Here is a 14,412-nt window from a genome sequence, read left to right on the forward strand (position 1 = left end):
CTGTTCCACCAACTCCTCTCCCCTTCAGTACTGGAAACGCCACCGTGGGTCCTCATCGCCGGTCCAGTCTTCCAACTGGCCGACTTCCTTCACCTCGGGCGTGATGGCCTCGCGCCGCTCATTCTCCCGCTTGAGCAAAAAGTACAGCAGCACAGAAATGACAATCTCGCCCACCAAGTACCCGATGGCAGTCCCGTGCCCGACAAAGTAGTGCGGCCCGTCGTTCGCTCGGTACAGCTGCGTCCCGATGACGGCTCCCATGTTGCCGATGCTGATCTGCATGCCGTTGGCCACGGCCCGCTTGGTCTGTCCAGACACGTTGATGGCCGGCCACGAGAGTGCGAGGGCCGTGGCTGGGTAGATGCCGCCCGCCGCGAAGAAGGTGCCGAGGTAGGAGACACCGGGGCGGCCGGACGGGTCCGGGTTCGCGATTAGGATGATGTAGCCGATGATGGCGACGACGGCGGAGCCAATGATGAAGATGGCGCGTTGGTTTGTGCGCTCCGACAAGACGGCCACGCCGACGGTGAGGACGAATGCGAGGGCATAAGGAGGGATGGTTAGGAGCTGGGCGTTGGCCGCCTTATAACCGAGATCCTTGATGATGGTGGGCTGTGGAGAGAATGGGATTAGCGACAGTGCGAAGGTGGGGGGTGGAGAAACAGAACGAGAGGCGTACCAAGAATAGCGAGAAAGTGTACAGGGGCAGGCTCATGAAGTGGAAGCTCATGCCGTACAGCCAGCTCTTGGGATCGCCTAGCGCGCTGAACACATTGTTCCAGGTGAAACGTTCGTCACGAGTCGCATCGCTATCGATCGCGAGGCGGTGACGAATGAAATCACGCTCTGGCTCGGATAGAAATGTGGCCGTCTCAGGGTAGTTGTGGATGAACCCGTAGGCCGCTACGGCGACCAGCACGGTGGCAATACCTTCCTATTGACGTGTTAAATCGCGGGCATGGCACTCGAAACCGAGGTGCGAACTGACCAGAATAAAGATCCAGCGCCAACCATTTTCCCAAACGATGCCCCCCATGTGGCCAATGCCCTATCGACGAACGTCAGTATCCTGTCAGGCCGGCTAGGGAAAAAAGGGGTGGGGGGAGGTAAGGGGTAATCACTCACATATGCGAGGATACCACCAAAAGACCCAGCCAGGGCAGCAAAACCAAAGAACAGCGAAATACGAAATTGCCGCTCCCGCCTCTGATACCACATGGAAAAATAGTACACCACGCCGGGGAAGAGACCGGATTCAGTCACACCCAGGAAAAAACGGGCGATGAAGAAGCCGGTCAGGTTTTGGACCAGACCCATCAGCGTGGCCACAATGCCCCAGACAACTGTCAGAGTGGGTAGCCAGAACCGGGGCGTCGTCCGCTTCAGAACGATGTTGCAAGGTACCTAAACAAAGAGAACGAGAGCTTGGTTAGTCTCGTAAGATTCAACGCAAGAGACAGGGGGCTAGGGGGCTGGAGTAGTAATTACTTCAAACAGGACATAACCAATAAAATACAGCGTCAAGCCAGTGAGATACTGGTTCCCTGTCATGCCCACGTCGTCGGCGAGGCCCTCGATGCGCGCGTTGCCGACGTTGCTACGGTCGAGGAAGGAGAGCAGATACAGGATCCCCACCGCAGGCATCAGTCGCCAGTCGAGCTTGCGGAGCAGCGCCTTCTCATTGATCGCTCCGGATTCAACCACGGCGATATCCGACCCAGACGACGGCTCCAGTTCCTCCTTGAGCTTCCGGTCATGGAGGGTGCCCACCTCGGGCGTGGTGTCGCCCCCATGAAGGGCCGGGCCGTGGCCCTTTTCCGTTGGTTCGGATGACATGGTGGAAATAAAAGGATAGTGAGCCGCGACGGCGGGAACCTTTGGCGGATGTCACAACACGGCACTCCCTCAGCCAACGCAGCACACGCGGGTGTACTGAAACTGTCTCGGGAGAAAACGAGCCTATCGAGTGAAGGGATTGGGTTCAGTTCCTGCAGCGGCTTCCCACGCAGCCAACGGTCGTCGTGACGGCTACAGCCGAACACGCCAGAGGTGAAAGAAGAGAGGGGCGACGGGGTGTATAAGAGGGTGGGATCGGCTGCTGGTTAACAAAAGACCGAATGGAAAGACGGACGAGAACACGGCCTTCCCTTTTATTCGGTCGACCCAGGCTCTTATTTATTAAGGACTTGACTGAAAAGCTACTTGTAGTAGAAGAGGGGGACAAGAAACCCCAGTTCCCGTCGATTCCGATCCCATCACTCAAGCAGATCAGGTACGCACGAACTCGGCCGCGCCCACTGTTCCATCCCACCACGGTCCCACGAACGCTAGTCTTTTCTGCTTCGCAACCTGGAACCATGGTTCTCAGGGCGAAAACCCCACACCTTAGCTCCCAAGCCGCCGGGTTGCCGGCCAAGTTCCGTGTCGCTTGAGCTTATTCCGGGTCTGCTGGGAGGTGCTCTCGCGTGGTTTTGCGTGTTGGTGATGGATGGCTACATTTCCGCTAGAATTGCGACATATCGATTCAGTCCACATCATTGGGCCGTCGCCCCCACGCACGCAACGGCCGCCATTGAAACACTGAGAACGATGCGAGTTTCCCCTCTCTTTGACAAGGCAGAGCAAGGTACTGATCACGACATCGCCGCGACCCACGGTTTCGGTAAGAAAAACCACTATTCGGAGGCACGTCCCAGTACCGCGCCGGCGTCGGCGCACGCGGTGTGGTGGAATGGCTGGGATTCCGTGAGCCATGAGCCTTGCGGGGGCGTGGGGGATGGCGGAGCTCCCCGGGGATCGGTTGGAGACTCGGGAGTCGGTTTTGTCATTGAACATACGCGTTGTCGGAAAATATGAAAAATGGGAGTAGGGGGGGCGAAATAGGGTTGATGATGACTGAGTTCTACTAGGTGGTGATGAATAGACGAGAGGCATAATTAAATACCCAATTAGTAATAACAACATCTGCTACACAATTATTCGTTCACAACAGTTGCATGTAATTACTAAGGATTGTAGGATAGACTTGTTACCCGCACCGTCCGGTTCCTCAGGGTGTTTTGCCTCAAACGTTGTTTTGTGTTGTTGTACCTACCTTAGGTATTTATCAACAACCACCACTGTGCTGCATAATTAATGAGCGCTAACCGAAGGCTATCACACGACCTGACCATGGACTCCTTACGAGATCCCCTAGAACGGATGCCAAGAATTGATCAACTTGACGGTGACCTGAGATTTTCTTAGGTTTTGCGGGTGTTTGAGCCTTCGGACGTTATTCTTTACCTTGGTTCCAGGGGTTCTTCGGCCCCCATCTGAGGCTGATTCCTAGTGCTTCTCCAACTGCCCGACCCCGCACGCAACCATGTGTTAACCTCCAAAAATACATTTCTGAGACACATGGTTTCGCGCTCCTGGGTCCAGACTTTTCGACATCACGGCGTTTAAGGGGAAAGAGTCAAAGACCAACCCCCACCACCCACGAGACGACAGTTAGCTTAGTTATTGTGTACGCCCGCAATCCTAGGCGCTCACCCACTAGCTGACTCCCTCAGAGTCCCTCGCCCACTTCCTATCGTCACTCTCACACACTAGCCGATCAAGAACGATGTCAAACCCCCAAACAACAACACCCTTCAAAATCCTCATTTTCAGCCGCACCACCGCCTACCGACACGCGTCCATCCCAGCCGGGATCCACGGCTTGCGCCGTCTGGGACCGCTCTCCACACCCACCTTCGAGGTCGACGCCACCGAAGATCCGGCCCGCTTCACGCCGTCGTCACTGTCTACTTACCGCGTCATCGTCCTGCTGCAATGCTCCGGCGAGATCTTTGACGACGAGGCCCAGCTGGATGCGTTCAAAGGGTTTGTATGGGGTGGGGGTGGGGTGGTGGGCGTGCATTGTGCGAGTTTTGCTATGGAGTCGTCGGATTGGTATGCCCGGTTGATTGGGGCGGTGTTTGCGAATCACCCGGTGCCGCAGTGGGGAAAGGTGAAGGTGTTGGAGCCGGGGCATGCGATCATGAGGCGTGGGGTGTCTCTGGGAGGAGGAGGAGGACAAGGAGAAGAGGGTGATATTCGGAAAGGTGACTCGAAGACAGTGGACACATCAGAGGTCAGGACAGAACGGACGTGGATGGACGAGTGGTATAATTTCAAAACGCACCCACGCGAGACCAAGACGGAGGACGGGAAGGGGTTGCATGTGCTTTTGACCGTGGACGAGGCGTCGTATGAGGGCGGTACGCATGGGGAAGACCACCCACTTGTGTGGTGTCAGGAGTTGGAGGGCGGTCGCTGTTTCTACACGGCCCTGGGTCACTTTGACGAGGCGTATGAGGATGACTGGTTCATGGGGCAACTGTTAGGGGGGATTTTATGGGCGGGCGGGTTTGCCACGGACGTTCAAGAGTGAAAGAACTAATTACCTAGTTGGGACTGCAAGGGACAAATCACAGAGACCGAAGACGGAGACATGAGTAATCTGTGTGTATGTACAACTCTTTCCGATGACTCTTTGTCTAACTGAGGGTTACTAATATGTACAGGATGGAGGATATATAATACGCTCCGGAACCAATTGTTAACCAATCATGATTCCGCATGGGGTGCCTTGGCCGTTTAGTAGAAAGGCGGGTTGGCGTTGGTGAGGAGCTGCACAAAGTAGGCCTGGAACCACTGGCCGGCCTCAGGGGCAGGCTTGAGGGCGTCCGACAGGCCGCAGTTGGCGTCATAGCGGACAGCGCTGGTGTCGCTGGTGCCGTCGCACTCACCACCGGGCTTAACCCAGACAAAGGCGTCGAGCAGGTCGTGGCCGGTGTTGGCCGATGGGCGCAGGCCGAAGCCAGTGCCGACAGCGTTGCACCAGTGACCCCATTCCGTTTGGCCTGGAAAGAGTGTTAGACATTTCTGATCAAGGGGATGAACAAGGTTTAAGTAGGGGTTCAAGCCAAAAAAAACATACCAGTGGGCTGCTTGCCGCTGCGACCGGTGTCGGTGATGAACTTGGCCGGGAAGCCGGCAGCGTTAAGGAGCGGGCTAAAGGCCTCAACGTAGTGCTTCTCGTCGTAGTTGGCGTTGCCCTGAGTGTACGAGGGCGCGGTGGACACGCTCCAGGCGTTGTAGTTGGCGACGTTGGTGGCCAGACCACGCACGGCCGCGGGCTGACCGGCGTCCTTGTAGATGCCGGCGAACAGCGTGGCCGCAGGCTGGATGTTAGCAGGCCAGCCGAGCCAGCCAGCGTGGCCGGCATCTAGGTACATGGCCACGTTGGCAAGGTTCAACTCCTTGATGGCGTAGGTGACAAGCTCCTTGTAGGTGGAGGCCGCGTTGCCGCACTTGGGCTGGTTCAGGTTGGTGACCATGTTGGCGAGCGAGTCGGGCTCGACGACGAGGATGGTGCGGATGTCCGAGTACTGGATCAGCAGCTGGCGAATGCGGGCAATGTACGACTTGTAGTTCGCAGCGCCGCCGTTGGCAATCGAGAACTCGCCGTTGGACGCCAACGCAGCGCAGTCACGGTCGGGCAGATCGTAGACCACCAGCTGGGCGGCGTACGGCGGGTTGGCACCGGCGGCGTTGGCCGCCCGGATGTCGTTGAGAGTGTCGACCATGAGAGTGTCGAGGGTGACGTTGCGGTCGAGCCACTGGAAGCTGGGCACCTTGGCCACGGCCGCCGCGCCGGTCGCCTGGGCGCCGCTTAGGCTGGGAATTGCCAGGTTGTACACCTCGGACGAGTAGTACGAGTTGGCCCACAGCTGGACGCCCTCGAAGGGGTTGCCGGTGTAGCTGGCCGTAACCGTAGCACCGCCCGTGACGGTGGTCGAAGGGGCCTTGGTGGTGGTTGATGTCGTCGTGCCACCGGTCTTGGTCGTGCTGGTGGTGGTGACGGTGGTCTTGGTGCTTGTCGAGCTCTTTGACGTGGTCGTCGTGCTCGCGGGCGGCTTGGAGGTGGTGGTGGTGGTTGCCGCAGCACCGGGGATACACTGGAAGTACCAGTCGTTCTGTTTAACACAGGTTGAGCCGGACTGGCAGCAGGTCGCGCCCTGCCAGCCGTTACCGCCGCACTGGCTCCTGCATCGAGATGTAAATCAGCAAGATGTTACTGCGTGCTAAGAGGTTGGAGACCAAAAGGGAGGAGAAAAAAACAAACACAAATCACTAACCATTGGGAGCCGCAGTTCTGGCGCTCTTCCACAACAGGAACAGCGAGGGCAGTGGCCGCAAGGGCGGCCGCAGCAAGAAGGAACTTGACCATGGTGAAGTGTCAGGCAGAAGCAAGCTGATGGACCTGGGAGAGCAAGACAGAAAGAGGCCAGCAAGAGTGGGGGAATACACCCTCTTTATGGCTCTCTCTGAATACCTCCTTGCCCCAGAGTCCCTCGTTACTCCCGGTTGTTCTTAGGTTGTGCCTCGCCGCTTCTGTGGCGCATCCAAGAACATCCACGGAAGAGAACGAGATTCCCCTCAGATCAGAAATAGAACAGCCGGATCGACGGGATCATGATCCCGGGGAGGTTCAAACCTCATGCGGGACTGCATTTGCTCAGTGGCGCTCCCATCGTCAACTTCCCCAGCTTCTTTACCTAGTAGGATAATCCCCTAAGTGGATCTCCGGGGAAAGACGCGCCGAAAACGCCATGGAAGCCAAATCGAAGGGTCCTTTGACGGCGCTAGCCGTGCGGGCCCGGCCCAGCTTCAGCGTCAAGAGTGGGGTGCTGTGGTTGCTGTGCGAAGTTAAGGAGCCTAGGCGGGGGGCGTTAAGGGACGGCGAACGGAAGACTAAGAAGGCCAAGAGCAAGGGTTGCGACCCTATGCAAGGGTTCGACGAGAAAGAAGCTCAAGAGGCTCGAGAGAGGGTCCCAGGAACCAGGTCGACGAAAGCTCAATTGTCCGAGATCCACGAATCAAAATGCGCGCAGGATCCGCCAACCGGGTTTTCCGTGGGAAGTTGCAAAGGGACGTTGAAGGCGGAACCAGGAAACTCGAGGCCTGGCCAGATCTTTTCGGAAGTCCACGTTCCTGGATATCCGGGAACGGAACAGCGCGCGCGGCTCTGCCTGCGGCGCTACCCTAAAATGCCCCAGCGCGACACATTCGAGTCTTCAATTGAACCTCTCGGCGCGGGGGGGGCAGAGCGGCTGACAATGGGGAGAACCGGGGTGAAATCACAATGGAGAATGAGCTCTGCCTTCCTCCGTTCCCTTGCACGGCTGCACCTCCAGGGCGCCAGAAGCCCCAGAAAGCGGCTGCCGTGGCCTCGGCGGAAAAGACGAGCGAGTGTTCCGGCCGTCGTTGCATTTCTCGGCCGGTTTCCTATCGTGGAATCGTCCCACTCACGGATGCTGGCCGGGCGAGCCGAATAGTCGAGAAATCAACGAAAACAAAGTCATGTGTGCCCGGCCAGCACCATCCGTTGCCAAAACAAGACGACCGGCCCACGACCGAGCTCATCTTGTGCATCCAGCAGCGAGCTTGCGTGCTTTGGAATTCAAGCAGCGATAAGCTATCTGCTAATTATCTTTCGGGCTCTGCGCCTTCTTTCTCCGTTCTTCATGACCGTCTAATTAATCAATCATTTCTCGCGTCGTCCGACTCGAACACCAGTGCTAGTCGCCCATTTAGCACTTCGTCTACCCCTGACTTGACCGTCGCGCAGAACTCCCGGTCTTGGAACATGATGCCAAGCTCTTGACTGGTAAAAAAGCTCGCACGGTCTAGGTTCCCAGACCCGAGGACTGCATACTCCCCATCGACTATAGTCAGTTTCAAGTGCGAGTGCACGGGTTCTTCTACTTCTTCATCCCCGCCAAGTTCCTGCCTTCTTCCGCCTTGGGGACTCCCATTATCTAGCGCCTGGGGCTGCTTTGCGCGAAAGTACGAGACCCGAAGCCGTCCAATCCGGGTGTTGGCTGTGCCTCCCGGTCGACGCCCAACTAAGCCGGCTTCAAGGTCCACGTCGGCAGTATTGCTCGCCCCGAGACCACCCTTTCCCCCATCATCGGCTCTCAGCCGTTGATATCGCCGGATAAACGAGCGCAGTTTCCAGCCTGTCGTCGTGCCTGCCGTGATGAGCTGCTCCATGACCATCATGTTGCGGCTCGTCACAATCGTCACGTCGACACCACGCGTAAGAGCGTCAAGAAGAGCGGCGAGGACGGGTTCGCAGGTTAGGTTGGGTGTCTGCACGTAGATGCGTTGCTGTGCTTTCTCGAAGAGCTGAAACAAGGCAACGTTCAAGGGAGTTCCAGGCGGCGCAGCCGAATTCTGCCACGGAAACGGACGGAATCGTGGGTTTTGGTGATGCGAAGAGCCGAGTATGAACGTTGGAAGCGGCATGGGGGAGTCGAGAGCAATGCTCTGGTCCGCGGTACTCCGGACCAAGGGGAGATTTGCTTCTCGCGTATTCGACGCTCTCCCATCACCCGCAGTATCGTGACGCGGAACAAGGAGTGTATGAGCCTCGCTCGGTATCTCCCAAGTCCGCGAGTAAAACTCAAACAATCCCCCAACCGCACCACCTGACAGCTCGACACAACCCTCCAGCCAGGGCTCCCAGCTAACATTGCAACTCGGGACGAATGCTTTTTGCCTGTCGATAATGACAAACTTGGGGTGCATGACGCTAAATGGAAGAAAGAAGAGACTTTTGATGCGCAGGTGAATACCGCCGGCTTCGAGTACGCTCGGGTCAGGTAGACCCAGTTCGGCTTCCCATGACGAGGGCGGGTAGATAAAGCCATCACGGGATTGCGGATGTAGGAGCTTTTGGAACAGGGATCGAGACGAGAGGCAGATGCGGATGTTTAGTGGTGGAATGCTAGGTGACCCCCGCGCAGTTGTGTCTTGAATCAGTTGCTGCCGGTGGATTGCAAGCTTGGTGAGGGCATCGCTGAGAGACGTCAAGGTCTTTGACCGCGCCCAAAAACAGGTGACGAGGATGACCTCATGCTGGGCTGAGGCGATGGCGGGTAAAAGACAGCGTGTGAAAATAGAGGCGCCGGTACCCAAATGGAAGGTTTCTGGTGTGCTATTGGTCACGATCAAGTCGCGATCTGACGCGTTTAAGAAGTCGAAAGTTGGGAGGTCGTGGTCAGCGGCCGGTCGCGATGCAAGCCGCTGGAGGAAATCGTTTGCGAAACTTGATGGATGGGCCATATCGCCCCGATTCTAATGAAATCTGCCAGTGAGGACAATCAATTGCATTTCTTGAAGAAATAACAAATATGACCCGGATAACCATGGACAACTGGTGAGATCCATGGCCGTGCGTCGGAAATGCGATTTGGGAAGGAACGCTTCTGGCAGCATTGACGGCAGGGCGCCAAGACTATTTCCGCCAAGGCGTTTTCGCCGGTATCTTGCAGGGACAAAGCGCGGCTGAAAAAGTTGTTAGTGAGGAACCTTTGAGCTCGGGTTAATATATTGGGTCACAATCTGTTTGTTAGAATTAGTCCGCTGGGGGAAGAAGGTAAAAGTTGACATGTGGGAAACGTGAACCGTTGCTCCAATTGAATCGAAGTCAGGGAGAGGAATAAAGTGAAGACATTTAACGAGACACAACCCCGAACGTTTTGGGTAAGAAGCTACACCATCCATGTGGTCCAGGTCCCTTGCTAACATACATCGAAGCGAGGACACCCGCTTATGGACTAGACCATCGTGAACAGACTGTTGTGCCGAAGTCGCCGTCCCGGCATGGCCCAGGTCTTCAGCTGAAAACCCCACGTCGCCAAAGGCCGGTCGGCACTTTCAACCTTCACAGTGACACAGAGCTCAAACACCGCATCGTCAACCAAATAAGCAGCGGAATTGGCGTCTTGCGACTGCGTCAAGTTGAATCCTGAGGTACTTTGTATCTCGACCTTGGCATCATTCGTATCCTTCTCCGCGTATCATGGCTTACAATGGCAACGGCTGGGTGGACCCTTCGGTTGACGCTGTCGGCGATGCGGGACGACAGTATGTCCCGTACCGGCCTCCGCCCTTAGACGCGCCGCAGCAACCACTCCCCGGCCCGTTGCCTTCTGCCGTGGCCGGCATAGCCCTAAAAGGGAGCATGTCCCCAGCCCCGCTACGTGTTCAACGAAAACCTGTTGGAGTCTCAGGTATCCCCGGGGTGCCAATTGTACCTGGACAGGATCTTAGAACGGGTCCTCTTTCACCCCCAACTCCAGTGTCAACTCCTCAGACGGCAAACATACACGGTGGGTACCGGCCGTACCAAGCTGCTACTACATTATCTACCCCTCAGGCACACAGTTTTGAGATTCCCGGTCTGCCAACGCTACCTGCTCAGGAAATGGAATCTCCGCAAGCCGGCCCGGGGCTATACTATCAGCAGCCAAGTCAAGCGTTTGTGGCCGAACTTGCTGGCTCCGAGCCCTTAGAGCAGCCGCTCAATCGCCAGATGATTGCCGCGACCCCGGCAACTTCGGACATCCAAGCTGCAGAATCTGCCTCCCATTCAAACGTCGAGCTAGACGTTCGAAGTCAGCCTTCAACGGTCGGGCCTACAGTGGCAGTACCGGTACCGATTCAGGATACATCATTGGACCAGTCGAAAGCCGGGCAATACGATGACGGATTGATTCCCGTGGAAAAGTCTGGCCCCCCAGATCATGAGGGTCTCATACCGCACCATCCTGCCCCGCTACCCCCACCCAAGCTTGCTTTGGACGAAGCATCGTCAACTCAGTATCCAAGCCCGACCGTGACTCCCCCAACGGATCAATCGCAAAATTACCGGTCTCCTACCAGCCCCAGTCCTCAACAGTTAATTCCAATGGACCACCCTTCACCGGCACCAAGCTCATATTCCCAACCCCAATCTCTTTCGTCAAGTTCCAACGCCACCTCAGTTCCACCACCTTCCGTCTCAGCAGCACCCCCGATAATCTACCCTAGCCATCTTCACCACGCCGCCAGCTTTCCCGTACCTGGGCCACAGAGAACATCCATCCAACGCCAAGACTGCCCGACGGCGACGACTATGGCCACCACGACCGCAACATCAATGGCTACAGGGCCAGCACTTGTCCGACCCCAAAGCCCTGCGTTGTACACACCCGCGGCCTTCCCAGCTCGGCCACAGACCTTCCCCATCCAGGGATCACAGGTCACCCCTAGCACAACTCACCCGCTTCCTCCTTCAGCTATTCCCTCGACACCGTCTCAGTACACTCCTCAGTCGTTCCCCCAACCGCCTACACCAAAGCCGAGCAAGTATTCCGGGGCTAGCAACAGTCTCAGCGGCTTCACAAACTCTGTTTTCAGCAAGGACACGGTAAAATGGAGCAAGAAGACGGCAAGCAGGTTCGGGGGGGCTATCAAGAATGCAGCGACCACGGCCCATGCTGCCGCTACCAATGCCCAGGTGGCTGCTGCACAAGCTGCCGCGCTGCATCGGCAAAAGTCACAAATGAAGGCAGCAGCAGCAGCAAACAGTGCAGCCGTAGCCCAAGGCCAACCGCAACAAGCTCCTTCACAGCAAATACATCTCCAGCAAACCCCTCAGCCACAAGTTCAGCCCCAGGGTCAGGCAGCCAGCCTCTCACAGCCCAGCATGGGGTTTACGGTTCAGCCCGGCCCTGTTTATGCACAAATTTCTCAGAATAATACGGGACAAATTCCCTACTGGGCCCAGCCCCCTCAAGCAGGGACAAATTCCGGGCAGGTCATGCCACACGCTCCGCCTCAAAGCTCACTGCAGGGCTACCGCTTTCCCGCCGGGCCGACCGGTGTCCCAGTCCAGGCTCATCCAGCAACATATCCACAGCTGCAACCGGTGCCAGGTTTCCCGAACCAGGAATTGCAAGGCGCGTACCCTGGCACCCCAACGCCTGATCCTCCGCAACAGCCTAGTCCACAACCACAAGCCCCTATTACCAGTGTGCCGCTGGAGGCTTCTGTAGACGCATTACCCATTACTCAGGGGCAATCCAGTCGGTCATCGCCTTCTACAGCCAACGCCGTTTCAGTAACCCCGGGCACATCGAATCTGTCTTTGTCGGAAGCGACGGGCACCCAGGATGGAGAAACAGTCGCCCCACAGCCTTCATCGAGCTCATCGTCCTTGGCAGAGCCTCAGAACGCGACGGAACAGCCAGCGACGGACGTGACGGGGAGCCCTACCTGCCAAGAATCCCTTGAACCAGAAATACCCGCCACGTCTGCTTTATCAATCAACCAGATCTCATCTCCTAGGGCTGTGACTGAGGAGTTTGAGAGGGCAGCGCTTGACGAGAATCGGCAAGCGGCACCACAAGCTGGTCTTCACCAACCAACAGGAGCACCATCACCACAGCCGCAACCTTCATCACCCCCTCCCAATGGGGGATCTTACGGAGCTCCAATAGGCCAGATCGCTCCGTCGAACGTACAGGTTTCTCCTCCTCAAACTGGGCCTCCTGTTCACCCAGGTCTTACTGGGCCTAGCACGCCCGCAGCAGCAACCGTTCAACAGACGTATCCAATCAACTCTCCGTTACAGCACCAGCAATGGGGCCCGCCAACTCTGGTTCCCAGTCCTCACGCCCCAGGGGCCGGGGTTCCCCAGGCTCCAGCTCAGGGTGCTGTCGCTACATATCCTGTCCAGCACATGTGGAATCATGGCCAAGCTCAAAGTTGGACCCCGGCAGTATATGGGGGCCAGATGCCTCACACGGGACAAAACGTAGCTCCCCAAGGCACTCCGGGGTCACCGCCACCCCAAAACAACGCTCAACAGCCGAACTACTTTGGTGTGGCTCCACATCTATCTCAATATCAGGTCCCTCAGCAGACCGGGCCGCAAAGAGCATCTTGGATTGCCCCGATAGGGCATCCTGCGCCTGTATCAAGTACAGCCACCGCCTCAAATCCGGTCACCACTGGGCCCACGCCTCCACAAGTTTGGCAGCCTCAACCCCAACCTCAAATTCAGCCCCCCCACTTCCAAGCCCAGCCTCATCTCCAACCACAAGCTGAAGTCCAGGTCCAAGTTCACGCTCAAGCTCAGACGCAAATCCTTCAGGCTCACCCAACAGCGCAACAACGCCAAAGCTGGATAGCTCCAGCGAATACCTTAGCCCAACTCCCGCCAGGTCAAACGCTTGCAGCACAAGGAAACGTCCAACAACTGCCCGCAGCATGGGCATCGTCCGTCCAGCCACCACAAAGTTGGCCCAACCTTGCCCAGAGTAATGGTTACTTTGTTGGCCCTTACCCGGCGACTGCACAGATACCCCAGGGCCCAACACAGCCGACCGGCTATCATCCTGGTCCAGGTGCCCCAGGTACTAGTTCAGTACAGTATGCCCTCACCCAGCCGGGAGTGTACCACGTCTCTGGGCAGAACCCGCAACTTACTCAACCACACTGGCAATACGCACCACAGCAATCACAGCAACCCCCGCAGCCTCCCGGTTCACCCCTACCTCTAGCCCCCCAGACTAAAGCTCCACAACGCCAAACCCAACCCACACCGTCTACAGTTCCCTTCACTCTGATGTCGGCGGCCCTTAACAAAGCCGGACTCCCCGTCCCAAAGGGAATCACAGGCACTCTTCTCGCGGCCGGCACAGCAGCTGCTATCAAACACGCCACGAAAAAGGGGGCAAGCGGGGGCCACAAACCCCACGGCGGCCATAGCGAGCACGGTGCAGCGGAAGAAACGCAGGAACCGAAGGAGCCGCAGCAGCCACAAGATGCACAATCTGAGGCAGTAGGTGTGGATTCACAGGATCCCGTTCAGGGGGGAGGAGATCAAGTACTTGTAGAAAGTGATAATAGTCAGGGCTTGGTAGGAGGGGGTGGTGATTACACTCTACAGCTTACAACTACGGACTACACATTCAGTTCAGGGCAGGATGTCTCCGGCGGGTTGGGGTTTGTAGACCCGTCGTCTGCGACTCTGGATCCTTCTTTGGTGGACCCATCCTCTTCTGGGCTGGGGCTGCTTAGTGATGCTAATGTCTGGGGCGATACGGGAGGTGAGCTCACCGACGACGGCGGCTTGGGTGCCGGCGGAATTCTGGGTGGGTTGCTGAGCAGCAGCAATGGTTTGGCCAACCTGTTCTTGGGGTCATCAGACGGGCAGACTGGCTGCAGCGACCTGATTTGAAACAGCGTTGGCAATTAATCATCGGGTGTTTTTCTTCTATGTAACCTCCCAACTTCCCCGTTTTTAGCCCTGTATTGTCCGTATCATAACTGTTTTCTATTCACCTTACAACGAATTACGAACCGATTAAAATCACTCTCGAAAGAGGATCGATCAGAGTTGACTCAGGACACGCACTATTCAGGTAATGTACCTTATAAGCGAGCCGAACATATAAGCGGGTCGAACATTCCTTGGCACACGCGTCTTTTTCCCACCTAACATCAATTTTTTCCACAACCTAATATGCCTCCTCCTTCAAAGGAAGC

At 56.8% G+C, this 14,412-nt stretch overlaps 5 protein-coding genes across 5 annotated transcripts; 2 read left to right on the forward strand and 3 right to left on the reverse strand.

Annotated features, from left to right (window-relative positions):
- Positions 1–24: 24 nt before the first annotated feature.
- C8A04DRAFT_33291 (major facilitator superfamily domain-containing protein) lies at positions 25–1,836 on the reverse strand (the record flags this gene model as incomplete). Its single annotated transcript, XM_062782409.1, has 5 exons — positions 25–612; positions 680–934; positions 989–1,048; positions 1,126–1,404; positions 1,489–1,836. 5 exons carry the CDS (start codon positions 1,834–1,836, stop codon positions 25–27), a joined length of 1,530 nt encoding a protein of 509 aa, XP_062632612.1.
- A 1,771-nt stretch (positions 1,837–3,607) lies between these two features.
- On the forward strand, positions 3,608–4,417 carry C8A04DRAFT_16039 (ThuA-like domain-containing protein; the record flags this gene model as incomplete). Its single annotated transcript, XM_062778710.1, has 1 exon — positions 3,608–4,417. The coding sequence occupies one exon, from the start codon at positions 3,608–3,610 to the stop codon at positions 4,415–4,417; it is 810 nt and encodes a 269-aa protein (XP_062632613.1).
- A 206-nt stretch (positions 4,418–4,623) lies between these two features.
- Positions 4,624–6,259, reverse strand: C8A04DRAFT_16037 (glycoside hydrolase family 6 protein; the record flags this gene model as incomplete). The annotated part of the gene is made up of 3 exons (XM_062778708.1): positions 4,624–4,889; positions 4,967–6,075; positions 6,168–6,259. The coding sequence occupies 3 exons, from the start codon at positions 6,257–6,259 to the stop codon at positions 4,624–4,626; spliced, it is 1,467 nt and encodes a 488-aa protein (XP_062632614.1).
- Positions 6,260–7,572: 1,313 nt separating this feature from the next.
- Positions 7,573–9,159, reverse strand: C8A04DRAFT_16044 (uncharacterized protein; the record flags this gene model as incomplete). Its single annotated transcript, XM_062778711.1, has 1 exon — positions 7,573–9,159. The coding sequence occupies one exon, from the start codon at positions 9,157–9,159 to the stop codon at positions 7,573–7,575; it is 1,587 nt and encodes a 528-aa protein (XP_062632615.1).
- A 739-nt stretch (positions 9,160–9,898) lies between these two features.
- Positions 9,899–14,104, forward strand: C8A04DRAFT_33295 (uncharacterized protein; the record flags this gene model as incomplete). The annotated part of the gene is made up of 1 exon (XM_062782410.1): positions 9,899–14,104. One exon carries the CDS (start codon positions 9,899–9,901, stop codon positions 14,102–14,104), a length of 4,206 nt encoding a protein of 1,401 aa, XP_062632616.1.
- Positions 14,105–14,412: the final 308 nt, after the last annotated feature.

The sequence above is a fragment of the Dichotomopilus funicola genome (genome assembly GCF_033296635.1).
Source record: "Dichotomopilus funicola strain CBS 141.50 unplaced genomic scaffold C8A04scaffold_123, whole genome shotgun sequence".
In the NCBI taxonomy this organism is placed as follows: Eukaryota; Fungi; Ascomycota; class Sordariomycetes; order Sordariales; family Chaetomiaceae; genus Dichotomopilus; species Dichotomopilus funicola.